Source organism: Piliocolobus tephrosceles, chromosome 5, assembly GCF_002776525.5.
Source record: "Piliocolobus tephrosceles isolate RC106 chromosome 5, ASM277652v3, whole genome shotgun sequence".
Classification (NCBI taxonomy): Eukaryota; Metazoa; Chordata; class Mammalia; order Primates; family Cercopithecidae; genus Piliocolobus; species Piliocolobus tephrosceles.
Window position 1 is genome coordinate 42,414,743 of NC_045438.1, and position 25,435 is coordinate 42,440,177.

At 38.6% G+C, this 25,435-nt stretch overlaps 1 protein-coding gene across 3 annotated transcripts; it reads right to left on the reverse strand.

The window, feature by feature from the left end:
* Positions 1–1,448: 1,448 nt before the first annotated feature.
* On the reverse strand, positions 1,449–25,405 carry ADAT2 (adenosine deaminase tRNA specific 2). Of its 3 annotated transcripts, XM_023183771.2 has the most exons (7): positions 25,238–25,379; positions 22,288–22,351; positions 13,956–14,060; positions 9,229–9,379; positions 7,930–8,036; positions 3,074–3,146; positions 1,449–2,968 (listed from the first exon to the last, which is right to left on the reverse strand). In XM_023183771.2, exons 3-7 carry the CDS (start codon positions 14,013–14,015, stop codon positions 2,925–2,927), a joined length of 435 nt encoding a protein of 144 aa, XP_023039539.1. In that variant the 5' UTR covers positions 14,016–14,060; positions 22,288–22,351; positions 25,238–25,379; the 3' UTR covers positions 1,449–2,924. The 3 variants fall into 3 exon arrangements, with proteins under 3 accessions (XP_023039539.1, XP_023039538.1, XP_023039537.1); XM_023183770.1 differs by lacking the exon at positions 22,288–22,351 and having other exon boundaries at positions 3,074–3,163; positions 25,238–25,405; XM_023183769.1 differs by lacking the exon at positions 22,288–22,351 and having other exon boundaries at positions 25,238–25,404.
* Positions 25,406–25,435: the final 30 nt, after the last annotated feature.

Genomic DNA, 25,435 nt, shown 5'->3' on the forward strand with positions numbered 1-25,435 from the left:
TCCACCAAAAAAAAAAAAAAAAAAGCTGGATTCAAGACAAGTAAATGTAATGCTGGACCCTAGACTGGACCTGGGATTACAGGGCAGTGGGAGAACTTCTTTAAAGGACATTATTGGGTCAGCTGACAAAAGTGGAATACAAATGATGGATTCAAGTCTATCAATGTTAAATTTACTTAAGTCAACTATATTGAAGCATTTTGGGGTAAAGGGCCATGGGGTGTGTGTGTGTGTGTGTGTGTGTGTGTGTGTATACTTTCCCAGTAAAAAGTTTAAAGAAAAATTAAGAGTTCTTGCCTACACTGAAGCTCTTGGCCATCTATTTTCTCTCCATGATATTCCAAATACAATACAGGAAGAGATGACTGTGCCAAGTAACAAGAAAGCATAAAGATATTTTAACATGATCTTTTATCAGTGATTGAAGCCTGCCAAAGCATTACATACCACCCATTCTCCACAGTTTGTTGCAAAGACCAGCAAACACTGGATAACTCTAGCAGCTTCTAAATGTAATCATTTCCCCCTAATTTCTCTCAATAGAGCAGTGATTCTAAAATCTTTTTGTATCTCACCACTTTCAGAACTATTTCATACACAAAACAAGTCTTTCAGCTGGTCACTTGGACAGGCACTATCAGTATCAATCAATTGAATTCAAGCTTTTGAACTAGGACATCTTAATATTTTAACCCATGTCTAAGTAGCTGGGGAATGTAGTACTCAGGAAGCTGAATGATCTCAACATATACCCACAAGTCCTCATCATCACTTGGAAATTGCTAGCAGAATTCCACAGAGCTAATGTCTATGACACCCTCAATGGTCCTGCCCTCCGATCTGCAGTATGCCATATTAATGATTTTCCCCCAAAGCGATGGAGGGAACTGTGCCCCAGTCCAAAAATTTAGGACAGACTTTTCGATAGGTCAATCACTGAAGAGGGAACCAAAAGATGGTAAACCACAACTAAATTGTTCAGCAATGCTTCAGAATCAGGAAACACTACTTATCCACCATTCTCCAAAACAGCAAAGACAGAACATATGTATATTGTTAAGTCTTTTCTATCCTTCCCTGTCTATCATTTTATTATTTCCTTGATTCTTTCAGTAGCGACTGCCCCTGGGCTAGAATATTCATATACTATTTTTGGCTTTGATTTTTTGTCCTAGATAGTCTTATTCACTTTTCCCCAAATTTCAAGGAGTAATTTCATTTAGCAAATGTTTACCAAGTACCTACTGGACATAAGATGCTAAGCCAGACTTACCGGGTGGTACTCCACAGAGGCAAAACTCCAGGTTGGTTGTCCGACAAATAATCCCCAAGAAAATGATATGAACACAATAAGTGCAATGAAATCTGCTTGCAGAAAAGCATAAGAAGCCAGAAATGAATTACGACCAACTGCAAAAAGGAACAAACTAGTCAAAGCACTAAAATTTAATGAGAAGGTAATTTTTAAAGTGGATGAAATTGAAGGTGCATGTAACATTATCACAGATTTAAAATCATGCATATTCTCCATAAAACTTTTCAAATGCAGTTAAACACACACACACACACACACACACACACACACACACACACACAAAACCAAGCAATTATAAATCCTCTGAAGCATGTAACTGTGATTAGCTGCTACTCTCAGCAATATAAAAATACTTTCACCACAATTACATTCCAGCCTGTAATGTAATTCAAAACAAACAAGTCAGAGACATCGCTCAAATGACAGAACCAACAAATACAGATGCTTTGCATCAAGGAAATGAATCTACTGCAGAAATGCAACTGAGGAGCAGCAGCCCCTCCAGGGCCTGGAGCTGAGCTTCTGGTGGAACGGCGAGGCCCCCTTCTGGGCAGAAGCACACAGTGCGCCCAGTGGGGCTGTGCAAAGCTGCCCTGTAGTCAGGGAGGTGAACTGGGGACTTTGTGCTGTGGATACCCTTTCTAGTGTTGTGTTCAGAGTTTTACATTTTAGATTTTAAATTTATTATATGGATTTTTAAAGAAATAACCATTTGTTTCAGATTAAATTAACCATTCTATTTTTCAGTCAGCATTCTCACCACCAACTGGCACCCATCCCCTTTATCCTGTGTTCCTTTTGCTTTTTGCCGTAACTCTTATTGTCCTCCAGTAAACTGCGTTATCTATCATATTTATCTCCCCTCGCTAGAATATAAGCTCCACGAGGGCAGGATAATTTGGTTTTTTGCTCAATAACAATTGTCCCATTTATGTCTTTATCTTTGAAGACTATTCATCTTCAAATAAGACATAAATTAGGTTTTATTATAGCAATACGCTATAATTTAAGTGACAACCCAAGCACTTGTTTTAAAACTATGCATGTTCTCTAAATGCTTTATAAAAGTAAAGTCTTTTTAAGAACCATATAATTATGGTCTCTACATACACAACTTACATACAATTTAGAGAAGTCACAGCCCCCCATTGACCTGGCAGAACATCGTAGCTGCAAAAAATGAAGAATCTGACTCTGAAATGGCAGTCCTGGAGAAGGTGTTCTCAGGGTGGCACATTGCATGCAGTTCAGACACACTCCAGGCCCCTGGGTCTGGCCACACATTCTCTAAAAAGTCAGCACTTGCCTGGACTGGGCACTTGTGGCTGGAAGGGTACGCACTAAATGCTAATTTCTAAAACCTCAAACCTTAATTTTCCCCCATCTTAAAATGGGAATCAGCCTGTGGAAAAGCTAACAATTGTTTACAATTGTCAGACTTCTAAAAAGTGCTAATTTGTTCCCATAACAGAGCAAATTATGAGAGACACCATTTTCCCACAGATTAAAAACAATATATAAACATATGATTCAACGACGTCAACAGCTTTCAGTCTAGGAATCTTGTCCAGGTCACTTTGGGTCACTTGGTTCTTTCATCAGAACATGCTCAAGATTTCTGACATTCCTTTTTCCGAACTTTTGATTTTGGGGCTGTGAAAAGAATAGAAAAGAAAAAGAAAGTGAAGAGGTAAGCTCATAGCAGACTCTCTTTGTATAGATTTCAGGGAAGTACATTATTTACAATAGAAAACTGACCATTTGGATTTTCTTGTTTGTAGAAGGTCTTTAACATTTCCACTGCTTCCTCAGCCCGATATCCAGGGATACACTGATGGAATGAGAAAGCTGAGAATGAACATAGGCTTATGAAAATGTGTGTTGTATCCCATAAAAACAACAATATATATGTGATTATGTAAACAGATTTCATATAATAAAGTTTGGGGATATTAGTAACATAGGTAAGGAGGTACACTTCCAAAAGATGTCTGATATATGGCCTCAGTGAGGCATCACTCCCAATCAACTGTTACTCATCCATCAACTATTGTAGAAGTTACCAGCTTTGTGATCTCGGGTTAGGCACTTAAACTTTCCATGCCTTATTTATCAAATGTTGGCAATAATAGCACTTACTTCAGTGGGATTTTGTGAGGATTAAGTGAGATAATACCTGTTAAATACCTGGAACATCATAAGTATTATTTTCATCTGCTCCTATTTACTAGTGGCCCATTAAGCATTTGATGCTATAGAGCTAGGGTTGGCAAATTATACTTGGTGGACCAAATCCGTTACATAGCTGAGAATTGTGAGCTAAGAATGGTTCTTATATCTTAAAAGTTTTGTTAAAGAAAAAAAAGACTAAGTGACAGAGACAGAAGTGGCTCACAAAGGGTGAAATATTTACTAGCTAACCCTTTGCAGAAAAAGTTTATCAACCCTTGCTATAGAGGCTTTTAAAAAATAAAATTCAGCTTGTTCTATCTTTAGCATCTAACTGGGAAAAAGAAATCATAACATGTGAAGAACAAATAAGAAATTGCGTTATTGGTAAGGAGTGTTACCATATGAAATATTACCTGAAGGCACGAAACTTGAACTTACCTTAGAGATAGAGAATATTTAAAGAGGCTAAGCAGAGCATTTCAGGGAAAGGGCAAGAAGAAGCCTGGGTAGTGTGTGAGGAAATCAGCTGATAGAGGAGGAGGCGATTATTAAGCAAGCATAAGGAAAGAAAGACTAAAAATGGGATAAAAAACATGCATGGCTTGGAAAGTTTGTCAGAAGAGTTTGGACTTAAAACCATGCACCCTTCTGAGGTGCATGAAATGACACAATGAGCATCTGGAAGGAAGGTGCCAGAAAGCACAGGCACAGGGGACAGGACGACCACCTACTGCAAGATGCTGTTCAGAACGAACCTCCCATTCTCCTGTGTCTTCAGTCTGCCCTTGCCTAGGCCTCCCACACCTGCATAAACCTTTGCCATAACAAATAACCTTCCGTCCACCCTGCCCTGTCAAAGGCTGACACCCTGCTCCTGCCTCCACTCCTCAGTGGCCTCATCTTTACTGGCTTGAGCTCCCAGCGCTTCAGTGAATCTGCCTGTTGCAGGAAGTCAGGGACCCCAAACGGAGGGACTGGCTGAAGCCATGGCAGAAGAACATAAACTGTGAAGATTTCATGGACACTTAGCACTTCCCCAATCAATACCCTTGTGATTTCCTATGCCTGTCTTTACTTTAATCTCTTAATCCCATCATCTTCGTAAGCTGAAGAGGATGTATGTCACCTCAGGACCCTGTGACGATTGCATTAACTGCACAAATTGTTTGTAGAGCATATGTGTTTGAACAATATGAAATCTGGGCACCCTGAAAAAAGAATAGGATGGCAGCAATGTCCAGGGAACAAGAGAGATAACCTTAAACTCTGACTGCCGGTAAGCCAGGCGGAACAGAGTCATATTTCTCTTCTTTCGAAAGCAAACAGGAGAAATATCACTGAATTCTTTCTCTCAGCAAGGAACATCCCTAAGAAAGAGAATGCACCCCTGCGGTAGGCCTCTAAAATGGCCACTTTGGGGGCGGCTGTCTTTTATGGTTGAAGACAAAGGGATAAAATAGCACTCCCAAGCTTATTAGGACGAGGAAATTCCCGACTAGTAAATTTTGTTCAGACTGGTTGTCTGCTCTCAAACCCTGTCTCCTGATAAGATGTTATCAATGACAATGCATGCCCAAAACTTCATCAGCAATTTTAATTTCTCCCTGTCCTGTGGTCCTGTGATCTCACCCTGCCTCCATTTGCTCTGTGATATTTTATTACCTAGTGAAACATGTGATCTCTGTGACCTACACCCTATTCGTACACTCCCTCCCCTTTTGAAAATCGTTAATAAAAACTTGCTGGTTTTACAGCTCAGGATGCATCGTGGAACCTGCCGATGTGATGTCTCCTCCGGACACCCAGCTTTAAAATTTCTCTCTTTTGCACTCTTTTCCTTTATTTCTCAGACCAGCCGACGCTTAGGGAAATAGAAAAGAACCCACGTTGAATATTAGGGGTAGGGTTTCCCCTGATATCTGCACTCTGAGAAATCCCCAGGTCCCTACTGACCAAAACACTGGTCCCCTTTCAGCTTCCTCAACTCTGCAGTCCTGCAGGCAACTGGCCACCATGCTCCATCTGACCGCTCTTTGCCTCCCTTGGCTTCTCAGCGTTTCACCATCCTAACCACTGCTGGCCAGTCCCGTCACAGATGCCCTCTGCTTCCTGCTGCGTTAAGTGCTGGAGCTCCCCAGGGGTCGCCCTCCACTCCACTCACACACTCAGAGCCCTCTCCTCTCACGTGGGATGAGAGCAGTGGTTCTCAACCATGACTGCTCAGGAGAACCGCCTGGAGCTCTTTGGAAACACAGCACTGTTGGCCCCCTGCCTTCTGATTCAGATGGTCTGCGGCAGGGCAGAGCAGGGTCTGGGTCAGGGCTGAGCAGAGTCAGGCGCAGAAGCCTCCAGGAGATTCTAATGGGCGTCAGGGATGAGAACTGCTGAGTTACAGGCCTTGAAGGAAACTGCACCACTCTAACACACCAAGATAATTTATTATTTATATTTTCAAGTATCCATTACAGCGACAAATTTGTGGCATTAATAAAAAGCACACATTAATAATAAAATAAAAATTTTTTTTTGAGACGGAATCTCACTGTGTCGCCCAGGCTGGAGCACAATCTCGGCTCACTGCAAGCTCCGCCTACTGGTTTCACACCATTCTCCTGCCTCAGCCTCCCAAGTAGCTGGGACTACAGGTGCCCGCCACCACACCCGGCTAATTTTTTCTATTTTTAGTAGAGACAGAGTTTCACCATGTTAGCCAGGATGGTCTTGATCTCCTGACCTCGTGATCCACCCACCTTCAGCCACCCAAAGTGCTGGGATTACAGGCATGAGACACTGCACCCAGTCATAAAATAAAAATTTTAAAAAACAAACAGGTATTATAATTAATCACCATCTTCTTTGAAAAGAATAGTTCTATCAGCCTCTACAAACTTTAATGCTGCTTATAATATCATATGAAAGAATCTGTAATTCTGCAGTAACAAACAGTATCCCACCTCCCAATCAGCTGCTGCCTCCCAAGCCCAGACAAATAAAAAAAAAAAAATACCCAGCATTCAGAGCCTGGGGCACCACTGTTTTCCTTAGAATCTAAAAGCACCTTTAAAAAAACCATAATTTGGCATTAAGCCTCTAGATATGGCTGCAAGCCACAGTCATTGATTTGCAGCTGAGCCAATGTGGCTAGGTATACACATTGCAAATGAATTTGTTTCGGTTCTGCCGCATCGACGACAAAGATGTGTGAGAAAGGACTTGTGTTTATGCCCTATGTCACTGACACACTGGAGAGAAATATTCCTCCCATGTCTGACATCAAAAGGCTCATCTTTGTTCTGCCTAGAAACTGAAAAATTATTCAGATCATTCTCATAAAGGAAATACAGAGTCAGCAATTCATTTGCAAAGAGTTATGTAAGCAAAATTTGAGCTACTAATAGAAGTGATTGGAAAAAATCAAATCACTTTCTAAATATCTTTAATGATCAGCCAATTGTATCCTTCACTCTCCATCATTGCATTACAATTTCTTTTCTGATGTAATGTTAAACAGCATCTATTATCAAATGTACAGAAGTTGACAGGAAAGCTAATGTTCAGCTGGAAAACTCAAGAACGTTTTAAAAACTCGTTCTCAGTGAGACTCAGCCAAATTTAGTCCTTCATAGGTCCTTAAAGTATTCTAGGAATACCTGAAGTTTTTGAAGTGAACTGCCCACCCATATCCAGCATTTGTTAAAGTTTTTTCTTTTTAAAGCATAATACTTTTACATTAACCTTACATCTTGGAGAGAAAAACAATCAAACCAGTTAATGAAAGCAGGGGTATAGTCACAGGCCAAACTCTGAAATACAAATTGCTATTGCTTATAGTCTGACCGATAAAAACTTTGAGAGAAGTGGCAAGATTAAAGGGAAAAGGGAATTTCTAAGAGACTAAAGACATGGATTCCTAGGTCTGGGGGAAATTTCAACATTACAAAGACAGAGGGACAAAAACATGAAAATACAGTGATTGCTAGATACTAAAAGTAGTATGTGTCAATCAAGCAAAATGATTAAATTTGTGCAAAAATATTGTGTGTGCTGTAAATAGTCTCTAGCATCACTGACACAGGCCAAGCATCACCAAACTTGGTAGGGCATAGAGCTGGTAACATTCATTGAATAAAAACTCCAACAGCGAGAGTGTCCTCAGGCATACCTAACGGTGTTGGTGAAGAGTGTTCGGAGTCGGCTGGGAAGGGTGGGGACACTCCTTCAGGAAGGAGTCTGTGAATGAAGACAGGTAGGCACTCATTTAGAAACTCTTCCCTGTCATCTTAGACTGAGGCATAAATGAACTCCACCAGAGGTCCTGAGATCCAAGATGTCTGATTCTATCATGGTTTCTTCATATACTGGCCACACACTAGTTATTCACAAGCCCATAAAGAGATGGAAACAATTAGCAAGAAAGAAAAAGCATAAGCAGTTGATATTACCTGAAACGGTCTCCCAGTGTTTGGTAGGTCAGCAGAGGCAATATTTAGAACAGAGCCACAACCACCAAATCGTTCATTCTGACAGCCATATACAACCAGTGGGATTTATAAGACAGAATTAAGGTCCTTCATAGAATGTACAGTTCAAGTATGCATTGTGACAAAATCAGAGTAGGTTTATACTAGCCATCCTGGAGAGGAAAGTTCATGCTACTCTTCAAAACAATGAAGCTTAGGATTAGTCTTATAAACCATACAATCCAGTTACACAGAAGAAAAGGGTTTAAAGTTTGAGAAACTGATATTTAACAACTGCAAACAGAATGAAAACTGAGTATGTGGTTGCTTAATGTTCACAGTTCAGGGCTCTCTCTGCTCTTTCCTAAATCACTTTTTCAGAATCACCAGGGAGTCAGAGCCAGAAAGGATGCAGAAATGTAATCCAGGGATTTTCACCTTTTAAAAATAACAGATTCTTCCCTGTTCTTGCCCCAAATAAAATATAACCTGTGCCCTAATACAAAATAGACTAAAACTTAGCCATTTTGTAAGGCAGGATGAGGAGAGAATTCTAAGTTGCCCATAATAACCCTTTTATAGAGACTGTACATTTTATCATACCCAAAAACTTCTGTATTATTTTTAAAGTGTTAAAATTATCCATCCATACATAGTAAAATAAGTATATAAAAAATAAGCAACTAAAAAACTGAGTTTTTCAATTTTCAAATAATTTTTTAAAAAGATCTTTAGAAGTCCCTGCAGTGTCTCTGAACTATTTAAGTTGCTTAATCCATATAAGACAATCCAAAGAGCTGTAACTACTCATTTTCCATTTACAATTAGAATATCATAAAGGATTTTTTACTACTTATTTACTTTTTACTGATAATGTTTGGTACACTGTAATAGGTATTCATGGCAAACAAACCAACAGATAAACAGAGAAAAAAAAAATTAAATCACTCACAATCCATTATCCAAAGGCAAAACTTAGCTGCATATTCTTTAGCACTTTTCCTTTGCAAACTGTTTTATAATCCACTTCAACTTAATTTATGATTTATCTTAACTGTTTAAGATAGTTCTAACATTTTATTTCTCTAAATTATTTGTGTAATCATTCTACGTTTATTGATATGAAAAGAAATAGGTCATTTTACTATTTAAAAAGCTTTCCTTTTTTTGTAAGAGACACTACGTTTTACAAGGTGTTTCCTAAGTCTGTGTTTTCATATTTAGGCCACTCTCTTGTTCACATGAATGGTACAAGACTTAACTCATGAAGTCAAAGGATACTCATCAGGCGGAGAGCAGCTGCACACATAATGCACGGCTCCACAGTGACATATAACACAGTGTGTTCAAATACTTCAGAGGGACTCTTGCCACTTCGACGACACCAATCGAGGACCTGATCAATGGCCACCATTTCTGCATGTCGAGTAGCCTGAAAAGAGAAAGGGGCTTGCACTGATGCTGTTTGCTTCAAGTGACTAGTATTTTACAAATATACAAAAAATAAGTACAAAATATGCACCTATCCTTTCTGCCAATATTTTAATGAATACAGTTTCAAGACACCCTTAGCAGGGGACAATGTATTCCCCAGTTCAAGTACTATAACCTCACTTGCGAAAGATATCTAATCAGAGATGCCAAAGGAATCATGCTGCATTTTTAGTTAAGTATCTAAGTATCTTAGGGGAAACTCTTTCAATTAAATTGCCACGGAGAAGGTAAGTCTAAAAAGCAAAGAAAAAAAGTGTATGGTTTCTGAATATTTCAGGGGAAGCAAAATTTTCGTAAGCTTGTGCTCTAGTTTCAAATACATGTTCAAGGCTGTCACTGATCTCACTCCAAGCAAATCTACATTAAGTTTACTGGAATGTCATCTCTTACACTTTTGGGGAATGAAGTTTTATATACTGGAAGACTCTAGAGAAGAGATTTGGTATTGGTTTCAGACACTTCATGGGAAGCAGTACAGGATAGGAGAGATCACAAAGCACGAGGAACTGACTACATTTAAATTTGAATCTTGACCAGTGACGTTACTAATTATGTGGACTTAGGCAAGTTACCTAACTTCTGTAAGTCTAGATTTCCCATATGTAAAATGGTATACACTGGTATCTACACTTATACACCTTATAAATCTGAATTACATGAAGCATGGTGCCACATAATACTATACATGTACTCTGCTAGCTCTTGTCTCCTTTCTTTCTCCCTTACTAAAATAGCTTAAAATGAATCATAGATTCTATATGGAATAATTATTTGTAATATTCATGAGAATAGCATGTATCAATAATTTACACTGAGTGCTAACTATGTACAAGTCACTGGGCTAAATAAATTCTGTGTAGGACAAAAAGTCTCTGTCCTCAACAAGCATAAAATCTGGTGGGGCTCATTTACCTGTGTGATAGGGCAGGGTATGAAAAGTGCTAGCACAGTGGCCCAAGATGCCACGGAAGCTACAGGCAGATGGGATCGGAGCTGGCCAAGGGGCTACATGGGTGAATCACAGAATTGATTACCAGAGATGGAAGGTACTTTAGAGAAAAGGTTCCCAAACCTGGCTACACACCGAAACTAAATGGAGAGTTTTAAAAAAAAGGTTTCCCCAACTTAGGTGCTTTCAAAATATCAGATTTAAATTATGGAATCAAATCTCCCTACAGCTCTCAATAAACAATTGCTGAACTCAATCATCTCAGTCAACTCTCTCTTTTGCTACTAAAGAAAAAGAAACTAAGCCAAGCTGGCATGTGTTAATTACACACAGCTGGGAGAGGAGGTGGTGGTGGCGACGGGGTGGTGGTGGTGGTATCAGATCCAAATGCAGAACTCAGGTCTTCTCACTTGGGGTCAAGAGTCTTTCTATGCTATAGTTAAGAGTAATCTTCTTTATGACACAGAATAACAAAATAAACCCAGGTTAATTTCAGCATATAGAAGAAACCCCGGTCACTGGATGGGGTTAGATGGATATTGTTAGGACATTCAAAGTTCTCATCTTAAAGATATCATACACAAAATGCAAACTGGAAAATATGACCATGATTTAAAATACAGAATTCTACTCCTAAATAAGTATCTATATATTAATTAATTGCTGTATTATGTTTATTACTTATGTTTTAATATCCTCTTAATAACTGCTTTGTGAGTCAACATGAATGTAATTAAAACATTTTTAAAAATTCTTCAAAACATTTTTTCAAAAAGAAATTTTTGTATGTTTTATAGTATTTTAAATTGATATTTAAAATTATGTCATTTTTCAACAAACATCAACTAATTGCAGAGGTATGTGTACATGCTTCTGTTTTTTCTAACTGAAATGGTAATGGCTAATTTAAAAATGTTAATTCTACATGGGAATGACTATCCTGACAGTTAAATAATACTGCTCAGTGTTATGATAATGGTAACTATTGTAACATTGTTTGAAATTATTATACATGTGAGTTAAAATTAAAAGACTGCATATATTTGTATATTGTTATATGATTTATATGAAAGAAAATTGTCTGGAAGAATAGGGCAAAATTTTAATAGTCCTGCATAGAGAAATGAGAATAGAACTGCTTCTACTTTCTGTATTTGAAATTTTAAAAAGGTATTTCAAAATGAGCATTTAAACAACAAAGAAGGCCCTGACAGTGGCTGAACTCCCCCAGCAGATGTTTGATGCCAAGAGCATGATGGCTGCCTATGGCCCCCAATATGGCCTCTACCTAACAGAGGCTGCCATTTTCAGGGACCGTATGTCCATGAGGGAGGTAGAGGAGCAAATGCTTAATGTCCAAACCAAGAACAGCAGCTACTTTGCTGACTGAATCCCCTACAATGGGAAAACAGCTTTCTGGGACATCCCATCCCCAGGGCTAAAAATGTCCACCACCTTTGTCAGTAACAACATGGCCATCCAGGAGCTGCTCAGGCACGTCTCAGAGCAGTTCACAGCCATGTTCAAGTGCAAGGCCTTCCTGCACTGGTACATGGGCGAGGGCAGGAATGAGATGGAATTCTCTGAGGCCGAGAGCAACATGAATGACCTGGTATCCGAGCACCAACAGTCCCAGGATGCCACTGCTGAGGAGGAGGGAGAGTTTGAGGAGTGGACCGAGGAAAAGGGGGCCTAGAGCCTTCTGTTGCTGGGTGAAGGGTGGGGGCGGTATGAATTCTTCATTTACGCACAATGTGTTCTGTGATAGCCATGTACATGTGGCCACTTGCTGTTCTCACTCCATGTTCACCTCTATCAAAGCATTTCCATAGTAAATAAATAAATAAAAATAAAAAGTATGATTTGCATATATTCATGCTTCTCACTTATCACAGGGTAAATTTAAAACTGATTCATTAAAAAGCTGTCTTTTTCAAGAATTCAAAGGAAAAAGAATTTTGTGAAATACTATATTTTTATTTAAGTGCCTTTTTTCTTTCTAATTCTACACTTCAATCTACTATTTTTCATAAGCAAATTGATAAAAAAGGTTTTTGGGGGGTTGACATATTAACTACAGATTTTCTATGCACTGAACATGGTTATATATAAATCTGAATTGTCCAACTACTTTGTCGGAACAGTTCCTGTTGATTGGAACTGCTGAAGCGAAGTATATGCAAAATCTACATTTTGAGTAAATTTCCTATAATCAGTGTAAGCTTTCCCAGTGTTTGAATGTTTCCCATTTCCTAAAACTGTTCAAACATTAGATATCAGTATTTTAAATCACGGATAATGTAATGTTGCAAAGAAATTGCTTTTTTCTTCTGTTAAAGTTAAGCTAGATCATCTTTGTACAGCCTTATTGGTTACTTATTTCATTTTCATCTGTTCCTTTTATTTTCACTTCCCTTGTAATATTAGTCTCTTTGTTACTGCTTTCTAAGAGCTCATTTCTGATTAAGGATGTGAGCATTTTGTCAAGCACTACAAATGAAATACCACGTTTATTCCTGTTTATTTTACTGTGGTGTTTTATTTTTTTGGTTGTACAGAAGTTATGTATTAAAATATAATCCTGTTGTTTTATGGTCAAAAATAAATAATAAAAGATTTGCGAATCTGGATTCCTATTTTACACGTGTTTTGCTAAATATCAGTTTTCTTTTCAACAGATGTGACTGACAGATGAACTTTAAAGTTCTCATAGCACTGGTATCAACACTGGCTTATTCTCTGGCTCCCAAAATCACACGACAAGACAAAAGTCTGTGTGAATGGCATTACAGGTATAAGTGATCTTTGAATCCACCTAGGAATTTTTGTAATCACAAAGTTTGGTAGTTTACTTATACTTCCCAAGTATACTTACCATGACACATTGTTGTGATACCACGTTTAAGAAGCACTGCCTTGAACCATGAACTTCCCAACCTAACCGTAATAAAAGTCATATAAGCTATTAAAATGTACATACTACATGTAGCTACAGAGGCAGCTGGTGTGGAAGACCCTAGTTTGTTGAATTATCTGATACAAAAATAGCTTCCTTGATATAATCTTCATACCTCCCTCCAAATCTGTAATTTGAGGATACTTTTTTCATGTACTAAGATGAAAATATTATTTAAAGGTACTAAAAAAGGAGTGCAATATGAGTTAAATTGACCTATTTTGTAAAATGAAAATTTCATATATTAGATTGGCTTAAAGTAGAGACAGACTTGTTTCTTCCATGATGATATTCTGATGAAATAAAATCCCCTCTTGGGTTTCACTCAAGCGTTAGAGTAAAACTCTATGAAACAGAAAATTATTCACTAAGATTTTATGGCTTCATTAAATTGTTCTGAAATTTTCCACAATAAAAAAAAATCAACATGTATCACTTTCAAAATCAGGAAGAAAATGATACTGAAAAAGAGAGACGTTAAGAAAAGCTACCCACCACTGGCAGTTACGGGACTATATTCAGTCTCATCTTCATACTAACTGTGGTCAGTTCTCTCCAGTCCACCCATCACTACTGTATGTTTGCAATTATACTGCTCAACTCACATACATTTTTGGTTTGGTTAACTTCATTTCTCCCCTTCCCTACAACTTCATTGTTGTAGACCATAAGGCAACCAACAGGAACTTCAGTATTTTCGAGGGCTTCTTTGGCCTGGAACACAAAGTGGAAAATGTAAGATGTAACACTCCATACTTGAAAAGAGTATAGGAAAGAAAGAGACACAGCATGAACAGGATACATATGTACAAAGACTGAAACAAAGAAGTGCAGCTTTCCCTTTTCTGGAATATAGTTCCATTACGGTATTTAGTACCTGTGTTCTGTGTTGTGTCCATGTTAAGGGAGACTCAAAAAAAAATCTCCTTCATAGGTCCAGAGCCCCTGATTTTTTCTCACTGGAAATAGATGCCATCAAAGGAGACTGTGACTGACCACTGTTCTTAAAGTGCCAGGGTCTATGTGTCTTTTCAGAGAGAGAATACGTATTTGCAAAAAGGTAGCAAATAAATAACATTTATAAATCCTTTATTACAACTCTTTCCTCATTGAAATTCCTTTGCTTCTCTAAAAAGTATAGAAATTATCCTCTAGAGTCCCAATAGCTAAAGGTAACCAGACTGGATGTTGCCCTGTCCCACAATTTCTACTCTATGTGAGACAATAAGAGTTTAGAAGTACTCTATGTAAAATGGCACAATCATTATAAGAAATGTTTCAAAAATTTATTTAAAAAGTAAACACACACACAGTCTATAACAAAATTCCACTCCTGGGTATTTAAAGAAGGGAATATGTGTCTACAAAAAAATAAAATTAAAATAAAAAAAAAATAAAAAGCTTAAAAAAGAACCAAAACCTTGAAAAAGAATGTTAATAGCCAAAACCTGAAACTGCACAGGTGGCCATGAACAAGAAAATGGATAAACAAACTGTGTCCTATTCATATAATGGAATACTAGTCGGCAATAAAAAGGAACTACTGACACTGTGACAACATGGATGAGCCTCATAGACATGCTAAGTAAAGGAAGTCACACACAAAAGCACACATACTATATGATTCCTTTTGCACAAAGTACTACAACAGATTAAACTACAATGACAGAAACTGGAACAGTGGTTGCTTCATGGAGGAGGATGTGCAGATTGATTGGGGAGGTACACAAAATAATTTTCTGAGGTGGTGAAAACTTTCTGGATCTTGATAAAGACATGGATTACAGAGATGTCTGCATTATTCAAAATGGATTGAAGGATACATTTACAACCTGTGCATTTCACTGTATATAAAGTATACCTCAACTGAAAAATTTAATGAGAAAAATAAGTTTAGGAACACTTCCATGACTACCATCCCAGGAATGGCAAACCAATTATTATATTTTCAAAGTTCCCTTTATCACAGGCCATTCATTTTTCTTCTTGCCCCATGATAGCAGCTCTGGACCCTAGGAAAATTAACTCTATCTTCAGGCGGAGAGTTTAAGCAGGCAGGTTACGCCTTGGTATAACCGATACTGCCTCTGAGAATCAGAATAAGGGAAGAGTACAACCTTTGGATTAGTGTACATTCGTTTCCAACTCAATGCAGTCAAAAGAATATAACTGCTGTACAGCTGTTTCCGGAAAGGCAAGGTATTCCTTACTGTGGCAGCCCTGAAGACACTTTGGAAGATTTGAATCTCACTTAAGTGCAGGTACTTATACACATTATAGGGCATACAAAGCGCAAAGTTGAAGGCATTGTTAAAACAGTGGCTTCTGTCTCCTGCACTAGTCTCTTACTTCCAGTTCTACTTTATTTCATTAGTGACAACTTCCTATCATAAGGCATACAGGATTTCCTCAGTTACTCCAACCATGCTGAAAGGACGTTTATTCTTCATTTGGCCATTACAGGAGAAAGGAGAAGCCCTCAGCAGGAGCAAACTGGACCTCTCTTTTCTCCACCTGGTTGGTGGGTCAGAGATGGGACATGGAGAGATGTGAGGAGACAGGATCTGATGCAATAAGACTGCATTCAGAACTGTTTTATGAACTATCCACAGGCCGGCTGTGTCCCAGTTCTATGATAGTGGTTAAAGCACGTCCAGTTTATGCAAGTTCAAAAGGCTTGAAGAGTCCCAAGGTTTGGTTAATATAGACAAATGCACCATAGGCTACTATAGAGAAGAAAGTCAGAAAGAAGATGGACAGTTAAGGAGGATGGAGACGCTAACTACCAGTGTAGCTATGGCAATTATTATACTGATAATTTTATTTAAGGTAATTGTAGAATTACACAGAGATCCAGGTACACAGAAGAGACAAATCATTTATTAATGCAAAAAATATTTGTTGAGGATCTTGAGATGGAGAGATTATCCCAAATTATCCAGGTGGGCCCTAAATGTAATCACAAATGTCCTCCTAAGAGAGATGTCTGACACAGAAGGCAAGAGGCGAAGTGATAATGGAAGGAAAGAGAGAGAGATTTGAAAATGCTGCACTGCTGGCTTTGAAGATGGAGGAATGGGTCATAAATGTCACTTCAGTACCTGGAAAAGGCAAGATTCCAGAAGTTATTCAGTCCTGCCAAAACCTTGATTGGGGCTCACTAAAATTTCAGACTTCTAGCCTTCAGAACTATAAGAGAATAAACTTGTGTTGTTTCTAGCCACCATGTTTGTGATAATTTGTTACAGCAGCCATAGGAAACCAATACACACAGCAAAGAGGAAGAATAACATGCTAAAATGGGAACAAAAAATACTTACAGACCACATCTCTGGCAAAACTCTAGTATCTAGACTATATAAAGGACTCTTAAAACTCAACAGTAAAATAATAATCCCATTAGAAAAAGACTGTTTTCATGCATTTGCACTGCAATAAAGGAAAACCTGAAGCTGGGTAATTTATAAAGAAAAGAAGTTGATTTGGCTCACAGTTCTCCAGACTGTACAAGAAGCATGGTATCAGCATCTGCTTCCAGTGAGGGCCTCAGGAAGCTTCCACTCATGGCAGAAGGCAATGAGGGCAGGCATCACATGGTAAGAGAAGAAGAAAGCAAAGAGGGGATGGTATATTCTCATAATAATAATATAGTGAGAACTTGCTACTATAAAAATGATTTATGAGCCATCCTCCCCATGATCCAAACTTCCCACCAGGCCCTGCTACTAATACCAGGGATTCAACTTCAACATGAAATTTGGAGGCAACAAATATCCAAACTATATGAGAAGGCAAAAGACAGACATTTCACCAAAGAAGATAATACAGATAGCAAACAAGTACACGAAAAGATGTTTTTACATCATTAGCCAGTAGAGAAATGCGAACTAAAACCACAGTGAGATATCACTACATACCCATCAGCATGACTAAAGTGAAACGTAAAATCAACACCAAATGCTGGCAAGGCTGTGGAGAAATGATATTACTCATATACTGCTGGTCGGAATATAAAATGGTACAGCTACACTGGAAGATAGTTTGGCAGTTTCTTAAAAAGCTAAACATGCATTTAACATATGATCCAACAATTCCACTCTTGGGTATTTACCCCAGAGAAATGAAAACCTATGTTTACACAATATATGTCTGTGTGCACAAATCTTCATAACAACTTTATTCATAATAGCCAAAAATTGGAAACAACTAAAATGCCCTTCAGTGGGTGAACTGCTAAACAAACTATGCTACACCTGTACCATGGGACGCCATGCAGCAATAACAAGGAATGGACTATCGATAATCTCAACAACTTGGATGGATCTCATGGGAATCATGCTGAATGGAGAAAGCCAAGCCAAATGGTTACAGATTCATGTGGACAACATTTTTGAATTATAAAATTATAGAGATAGAGAACAGATTAGAAGCTGCAGCTATAAAAAGGTGGCACAGGGAGCCATGTGGTAGTGAAACAGTTCCAGTGATGGTTATACAGAGCTAAACATGACAAAATTGCATAGGCACACACACACACACACACACGTACAAATAAAACTGATGACATCTTAATAAGCTCTGCAGTTTTCTCAATGCATTTTTCCTGGTTTTGATACTGAACTATAGCTACGCAAGATGTTACCACTGAAGGACACTAGATACTTGGGCCCTCCCAGTATATTATTATTGTAATTTCTCGTGAATTTATAATTATTTCAAAATGAAAGTAAAAAAATAAGTACAGGTAAACAAAAAGGATTTTGCAATGGAGATTAAGAAGAGATGCTTAGTGAGTTTAGAGAAATATTTGGTGTTACAGACGATCCCAGAAAAAACACTAGGCCAAGAAGGAAGGTGGTCAAGTGTGTCTAATTCAGCGAGGCAGTGGCAATTTAGGGGGAATGGTGGATATGAAAACCAGTAGCTTGAACAGTGACTTTTCTAAGAGGTTAAATTTTTAACTCCAGCTATACTTTCCCTAACAAACCTCTTAAGAGGTAATGTTTTGTCCACATCTCAAGTATTCTGGTTCTGAGAGCTTGAAAATAAGAGTTTACAATTTACTGAAAGCTTACTTTGATCCAGGACTAATTTAAGCATTTTGTAAGTATTAATTCATTTCATTTACAAGCCTATAATGATCTTCCCCATTTTACAGATGAGTAAACTGAGGCATAGGGAGATTTATATATATGTGTGTATGTGACATACACACATATATATAAATCTCCCTATGCCTCAGTGTATACACACACACACACACACACACATATATATATAACACTAGTGCATGCAAGAGAGCTGGGACTAGGGCATAGACAACCTGGCTCCACTTATTCATTTGTTCAACAAACATTTGTGGAATACCTACCAAGGGCCAGATTCCAGGGCTCTCTGCCACTGTTCTGCCTCTAACTTCTACTTTAGTAACCACAGACACTTCACTGATCAGCTGCTTTATCAGAGCTTGAGTTTAGAGTGAATCAAGGGACCAAATGAAAGAGAATAGTTGGCAAGAGAGTGAGACATGGAAATTTTAAGGATAAAAAAAATGGTAAGAGGAGTTCAAGGCTGTAGTGAGCTATGATCATGCCACTACACTCCAGCCTGGGTAACACAGCGAGACTCCATCTCTAAAAAAAGTAAAAAATAGGCTGAGCACAGTGGCTCATGCCACTAATGCCAGCACTTTAGGAGGCAGAGGCCAGTGCATCATCTGAGGTCAGGAGTTTGAGACCAACCTGGCCAACACTGTGAAACCCCATCTCTACTAAAAATACAAAAATTAGCTGGGCATGGGGGTGAGTGCCTATAATCCCAACTACTCAGGAGGCTTAGGCATGAGAAGCACTTGAACCCAGGAGGCGGAGGTTGCAGTCAGCCGAGAGTGTGCCATTGCATTACAGCCTGGGCGACAAAGTGAGACTCTGTCTTTAAAAAAAAAAAAAAAAACCAAAAAAAAAACCAAAAAACTGCAAGAGAATAAACGGAGACCATGTGATCAGGATTTTCTGTAAAAATATCTCCTGAAGAGCTCTACATTGGCTATGTGGGCCATTTCAAACCTGCAGAAGAGAACGCAGGGCCGAGTGGAAAGGATATGGGTAGGATGGGAGATGAGATTCCCTGTTGCCTACAAGTTCTTTCTTGTTCACCTGGAGAGAGCACCCGTGGGCTTGTGCCTTCCATTCCTTCCTTTGCATTTTTCTCTTTTTCCTTCTAGCAAATTTATTTCATTTTACTACTCTCAATACTGTCTTCATGTTTATTTTGAGTAACACTTTTTTTCCTGAAATTCCTTCCATTGCTGTCCAAAATAGAGAGCAAATATGAGCGATTAGAATATTTTAAAAGGATAAATAACGTCATTGATGAGGAATGGCCGAGCCTGCCATGCTAAGGATGAGTGGGTAAGCAACTAGAATGGTAGGCAAGGGAGGGGGCAGTGAGAATAACACAAAGCCCCATGAAAGTGAGTTGAGGGGAACTCCTTGTCAACAATTAACACATAGATTTGCTTCACTAACAAGTTCACAATAGATTTAATTAAGCTGGAAATCAATTTCACACTGTACCCATATCATACTTTCAAATACTCCCACCAATTCTACTGTCGAGTCTGATCACTTCTTCACAAATGCAAAAAAGCTCAGACAAAATGGATCTGAAATTTGTGCAGGTAGCTTTGAGTTTAACCTTTCTTGCCTTTTTCAGAGGGAAAGAAGGAGGTAAGATACTATTTAAAAATTGCAACTATGTCTTGTGTAAAGGAACAAATGATCAACCTTCAAAATTAAAGAATAAAATCTCTGTTCTTCCCAGCCCAAACACTGGTCTCTATTTTGTCTTTGAATGTAATTTCTTTTTTTATTTTAGTCAGGGCCTGCCCAGTTACACATAATGAAAGCACCTAGATAGAAGAGACTTCATAGTTTATTATTTTCTCCAAAGACATTACTACTATAAACTGCTTTCTAGTGATGTCATGATAAAAGGGGGAGAAACGGAGACAGACTTTGTTTGCACAAACTCTGATGAGTCCTCAAAGAAATATTTCCTATAAAGACAAAAAATTAGGGGAAACAAACAAAGTTAACCGGAACAACTCTCAGGTAGAACATCATCATGTCCAAAAGGTTAAACTACGTAACTGTTTCTGCTACTCTCTTCTGAGTGATTACACTCTGAGTAAATAGCAGAAACAGTTATATAGTTTAACTTCAGGGGTTTAAAAAGTGATGTTGTTTTCACTCCATCAACTTTAAATTATTCAATATGGCACTGAAGGTCTCCCAACTACCACCCATCCTCTCACTGGCCAGCCAAACCAACCTAACTTTTCATTATTCATTTAGGTTATTAACCTTTTCAGAGCCGAAATCCCCTTTTAGACTCTGATGAAAGTTATGGACTGTCCCACTTGAAAAAGGCACATGCACATAACATTTCATATATAGTTTCAGGGCTCATCGATCCCCCTAAACCTAAGCTCGAGGTTAGGGAGCCCTGTTCTAGACAGATAGCTGGATCTCCTTCTAACCCAAAACAAAGTTCTTGATTTCTTTGTACATGACAGTATCTTTGCTTGGATCAACCTTTCCTTTCAACCAGCCCACATCCTTTTGGCCCCTTAAAATTTACAAGGAATTCTACCATATATCTCAATTGACATGCTGTAGGATCTTGCCAGCTGTTATGTGACAGCACTTTATATCTATCTCTTGTGGTCATTGGATGTGTTCCTTACCAACCTTTTCATCTGTGTATGGCTTAATTTCATCAATTAAACAGTATGTTCCTGGAAGGCAAGCACTAGATCCAGGCACTGTGAAGCTTCTCTTGCTCACCTCTGCAGCCTATGCACCTAGCATGAGGTCTAACACATAGCAAAAACTTAATCACACCACATTTGTTGAAATGGTAATCATATCACATTTGTTGAAATGGTATCTGTGGTGTTTGTTTTCTTTTTGAATTTCCCTCAGAGCCTAGCATAATGTTATATTAATACCAACTGCCCCAAAAATGCATACTACAAAAAAATACAACTGACTTTTTTTCTAGGAAACTTGCAACATTTTTTTCTATACATATATATATAGTCAATCTTTCTTTTTTCCTAATTATAAAGTAAGATATGTTCAAGGTGAACTTAGGGACTGAAAGAAAAAAAACCTCATATATCAAAAAAAAAAAAATACACTAGGAATCCCAGTACCCCAAAATATAATCCCTGTTATTCTGAGGCAACGGAGGTTTTTTCTGTTTTTTTCCCTAGGCCCTGCATACACATATTTATAGTTTTTAAAAAGTCAAATAGATTTACACTATATATACAGTTCAGCAGTCTGCCTTTTTCATTTAGAAATGTACTGTTAACCTTTCCCTACATTGGGTAATATTTTTTCATCACATGATTTTGTAAAAGTTGTACAGTATTTCTCCTTATGAACATATTTGATTCAACTAACTAGTTTCCTATTATTTGACATTTAAGTGATTCAAATTCTTCACTATTATAAATAAGAACATCTCTATATAAATATTTCTATTGCTTCCTTGTGAATTATTCCTAGAAACAGCTGTAAAATACAAAGAGCTCCTACAGTGCGATTTTTTAAATCAAACTATTAGTAAAATTGGGCAAAGTATATGCCTCAGCAATTCACAAAAGAAAAAAATCTAAATGTCCAATTAAATTACACAGTAGATACACAGTATTCAGGGTAAGGAAACTGAAAAGGAAGAAAGAGAACAGAGGATATGTTGGCAAGCAGTGAGCTGCCTAATACTAAGAGGCAGGCCAGGCCAGTATTTGACAGCAGACGACAGGGCTCAAGTCACAGCCCCATCCTTACCAGCTCTCTAACTTTGGGAAAGTTACTGAATTTTCTCAACTTCAATATCCCCATCTGAAAATGAGGACCATAATAATACTCACCTGACAGGGCTGCAGTGGGGCTTATGACATGGCCCACATGAAAACACTGTGCATAGCATAGTATCTGGAACACACCAAGAGTGCAACACTATTACTTAGTCATACCTTTTTTTCCCAAGCCTATCTTTAGAATGCTATGCTGAACATGCTATGATGATTAAAACAATAACCTATGATGATGCTATGCTTAGCTCTCAGAAAGAAACCTAATAAGTAGTAAAGTTGATAACTTCATATGCTATCCAACAAATCCTTTTGTAGTTATGGAAATATCCTTTGATCTACACTGTCCATTATGGTAGCCAGTGGTCATATGTGGCTTCTGACTACTTGAAATGTGGCTAACACAACTGAGGAGCTGGATTTTATTTTATTTCACCTTAATTAATTTAAAGTTAAACAGCCACACATGGTTAGTGGCTACGATATTGGGCATCATGGTTCTAGAAGGCAATACAGGAGTATCTATATAATTTCAAAGCACATACATCCTTTGTCCCATTTTAGATAGTCATTCCATAGCAGCAGAAATACCATGAGGTAGGGAGGAGTGACTAATATATTAAGACTACCAAAAAAAAAGTGCTGATAATCAAAAAGAGAACATGTAAATGCATTTATGCAAAAGTACATATGGCTGTTTACATATGGACAGAGAGATATGGAAGGATGCTCCCAAAACACTAATAGTATTATCTCTAATGGTAGGACTGTCAGGTAATTTTTACATAATTTGTTAACTCTTTTTTATAGTTTGATTTTTTTATGACCATGAATTATTTACATAGTCAGAAAAAGAAAAGATTAAAATATTTTCACTTTGGGAAAAAAAAGGGGGGGGCATTACTGGATCAAAGGATAAGCTCACTTTTAAGGCCTTTTATATCTACCTAGCCAAATTGTCCTAAAAAAAGGGTGTTCTAAATTCAGTTCCTCCCAACCAACAAACACCTCAGACATGCACACCCTTATTATCACCAAGCATTAAAATTGCTTCCACGTTTGCCAATTTAACAGGTGAAAAATTGTGAATCATTTTAATTTGAATTTCATTAATAGTGAAATTGTGTATTCATTCATTTGCTGGCTATTCGTCACATCTTTTAGAAATATCATGTTCAGGTGAGGTGTGGTGACTCGCACCTGTAACCCCAGCACTTTGGGAGGCTGACGTGGGACGATTGCCTGGGCCCAGGAGTTCAAGACCAGTTTGGGCAACACAGAGAGACCCTGTCTAAACAAAAAAACACTTTTAAAAATAAAAGGACATTTTAAAAAGAAATATATTCATATCCTTTGACCTTTTCAGTATTAGGGTATACATATTTCCTCTTACTTCGGAAAGTACTTAGATTATATATAAAATATATATAGTTATTAAACCTGTCCTTTTATATATGTTGCAAATATTTTCCTTCTTTGCCATTTCCTTTACTTTGTATCTTTTTTTTCTTTTTTGAGACAGGATCTGGCTCTGTCTCCCAGGTTGGAGTACAGTGGCACAGTCATGGCTCACTAGAGCCGCAATCTCCAAGGCTGAAGCAATCCTCCTGCCTCAGCCTCCTGAGTAGCTGGGACTGCAGGCACATGCCACCATGCCCTACTAATTTTTAAATTTTTGTTTAGTAGTGACAGGGTCTCGCTATGTTGCCCAGGCTGTTCCTCAACTTTTGAGATCAAGAGATCCTCTTGCTTCTGCTTTCCAAAGTGTTGGGATTGTAGGCATGAGCCACTGCATCTGGCCATGCTACTTTGTATCTTATCTTTTTAAACATGTAGATGTTTTCAAAGAATTTCTAGACCTCTCTGGCTTTGAAATTTTTGTCTCTTAATTGTATTATAAACACCTAGGGATGTGATTCCATAGTTTACCTCCTCCTACACAAGATTAAGGAGGCAGCTGCTTCTTGGGTTTTGGCATATACATGTTTCTTCAAGGTCTTAAAGGAAAAAAGGTACTTGTTAGGAGGGCTACATGTCACTAGGCAATAGGAACTTTTCAGCTCCGTTATAATCCTATAGGACCACCGCTGTATATGTGGTCCTATAGATTATAATGGAGCTGAAAAGTGCTAGCGAGCTTCTTAACTGGGATAACAGTTTGTTTATAAACGTATATATATGTATTTACATGTGCTAGCCCAAGGTCAACCTAAAAGGTAGCAAAAATGTTTAGCCCAGAAGTCTACATAGAGACTAGTGTTGTCTACCTCCATACCACCCTGAACGTCCCCCGATCTCGGAAGCTGAGCAGGGTCAGGTCTGGTTAGTACCTGGATGGGACAATAGGGCTAAGGTGAGTAGATTTAATGCTCCAGGATAACGACCTTTACCGACTGGTCATTATGTGGCACGTGGCATGTACAGTTATTAAAATGTAAATACACATATTTACAAACGAACTATTTTCCCAGTTAAGAAGCTCGCTAGCACACACCATTCTGTTGAAAGCCCCCTTTACTCCGCAGACCTGAAGGGAGTCAGGGAAGGAAGTAAAAGGGCAGAGTAAAGAATGAATGAATGCGAGACACCGATTCTACAGGGACTTGTTTCCATACTGCTCTCTACCAGAAACGTTCTCAGTTTCCTTCTTTCTGCTGGACATGGTCCAGAGGCCAAAACCTCAAATAATGTGACTTTGTAGATTGGAGAGTGTGACCACAGAAAGGAAAGGGAGGCAGCACGTGCCAGCCAGCGACAGAATGTTGAGTCTGCAGCATACTCCAGCCCAATGAAACAAATAATTTATTTCCTCCCTTTCCTTTGCCCAGAGCCACTGTGAGAATGGGCTACAGAAAGTTTCGAGGCAGTAAAGCCAGTTGTTCACCCAGAACATCTGACTGCCACAAAAATTATGGTGACGAGAAAGAACGTTTGCTCAAATGCCGGGGTTGGGGTGAGGGCTGGAGAAAGGTCCCACCCCGCAGCATTCACCTCCCGGGCTCCTCACCATGTGCATTGCCTCCTCCATCCACTTTTCGGTCCCCTCTGCCGACACCGAGCACGCGCCGCCTGCAGCTGACTTGGGCGCCGCCTTCGCCTCCATACCCGGCCACCACTCAGCGCCAAAGGCCGCCGCGAAGGAGGAGCGCGGGCAGCGGAACGCGGCGGGCCCGGGCCCCCGTTTCCTGGGGAGTCTAATGGAAAG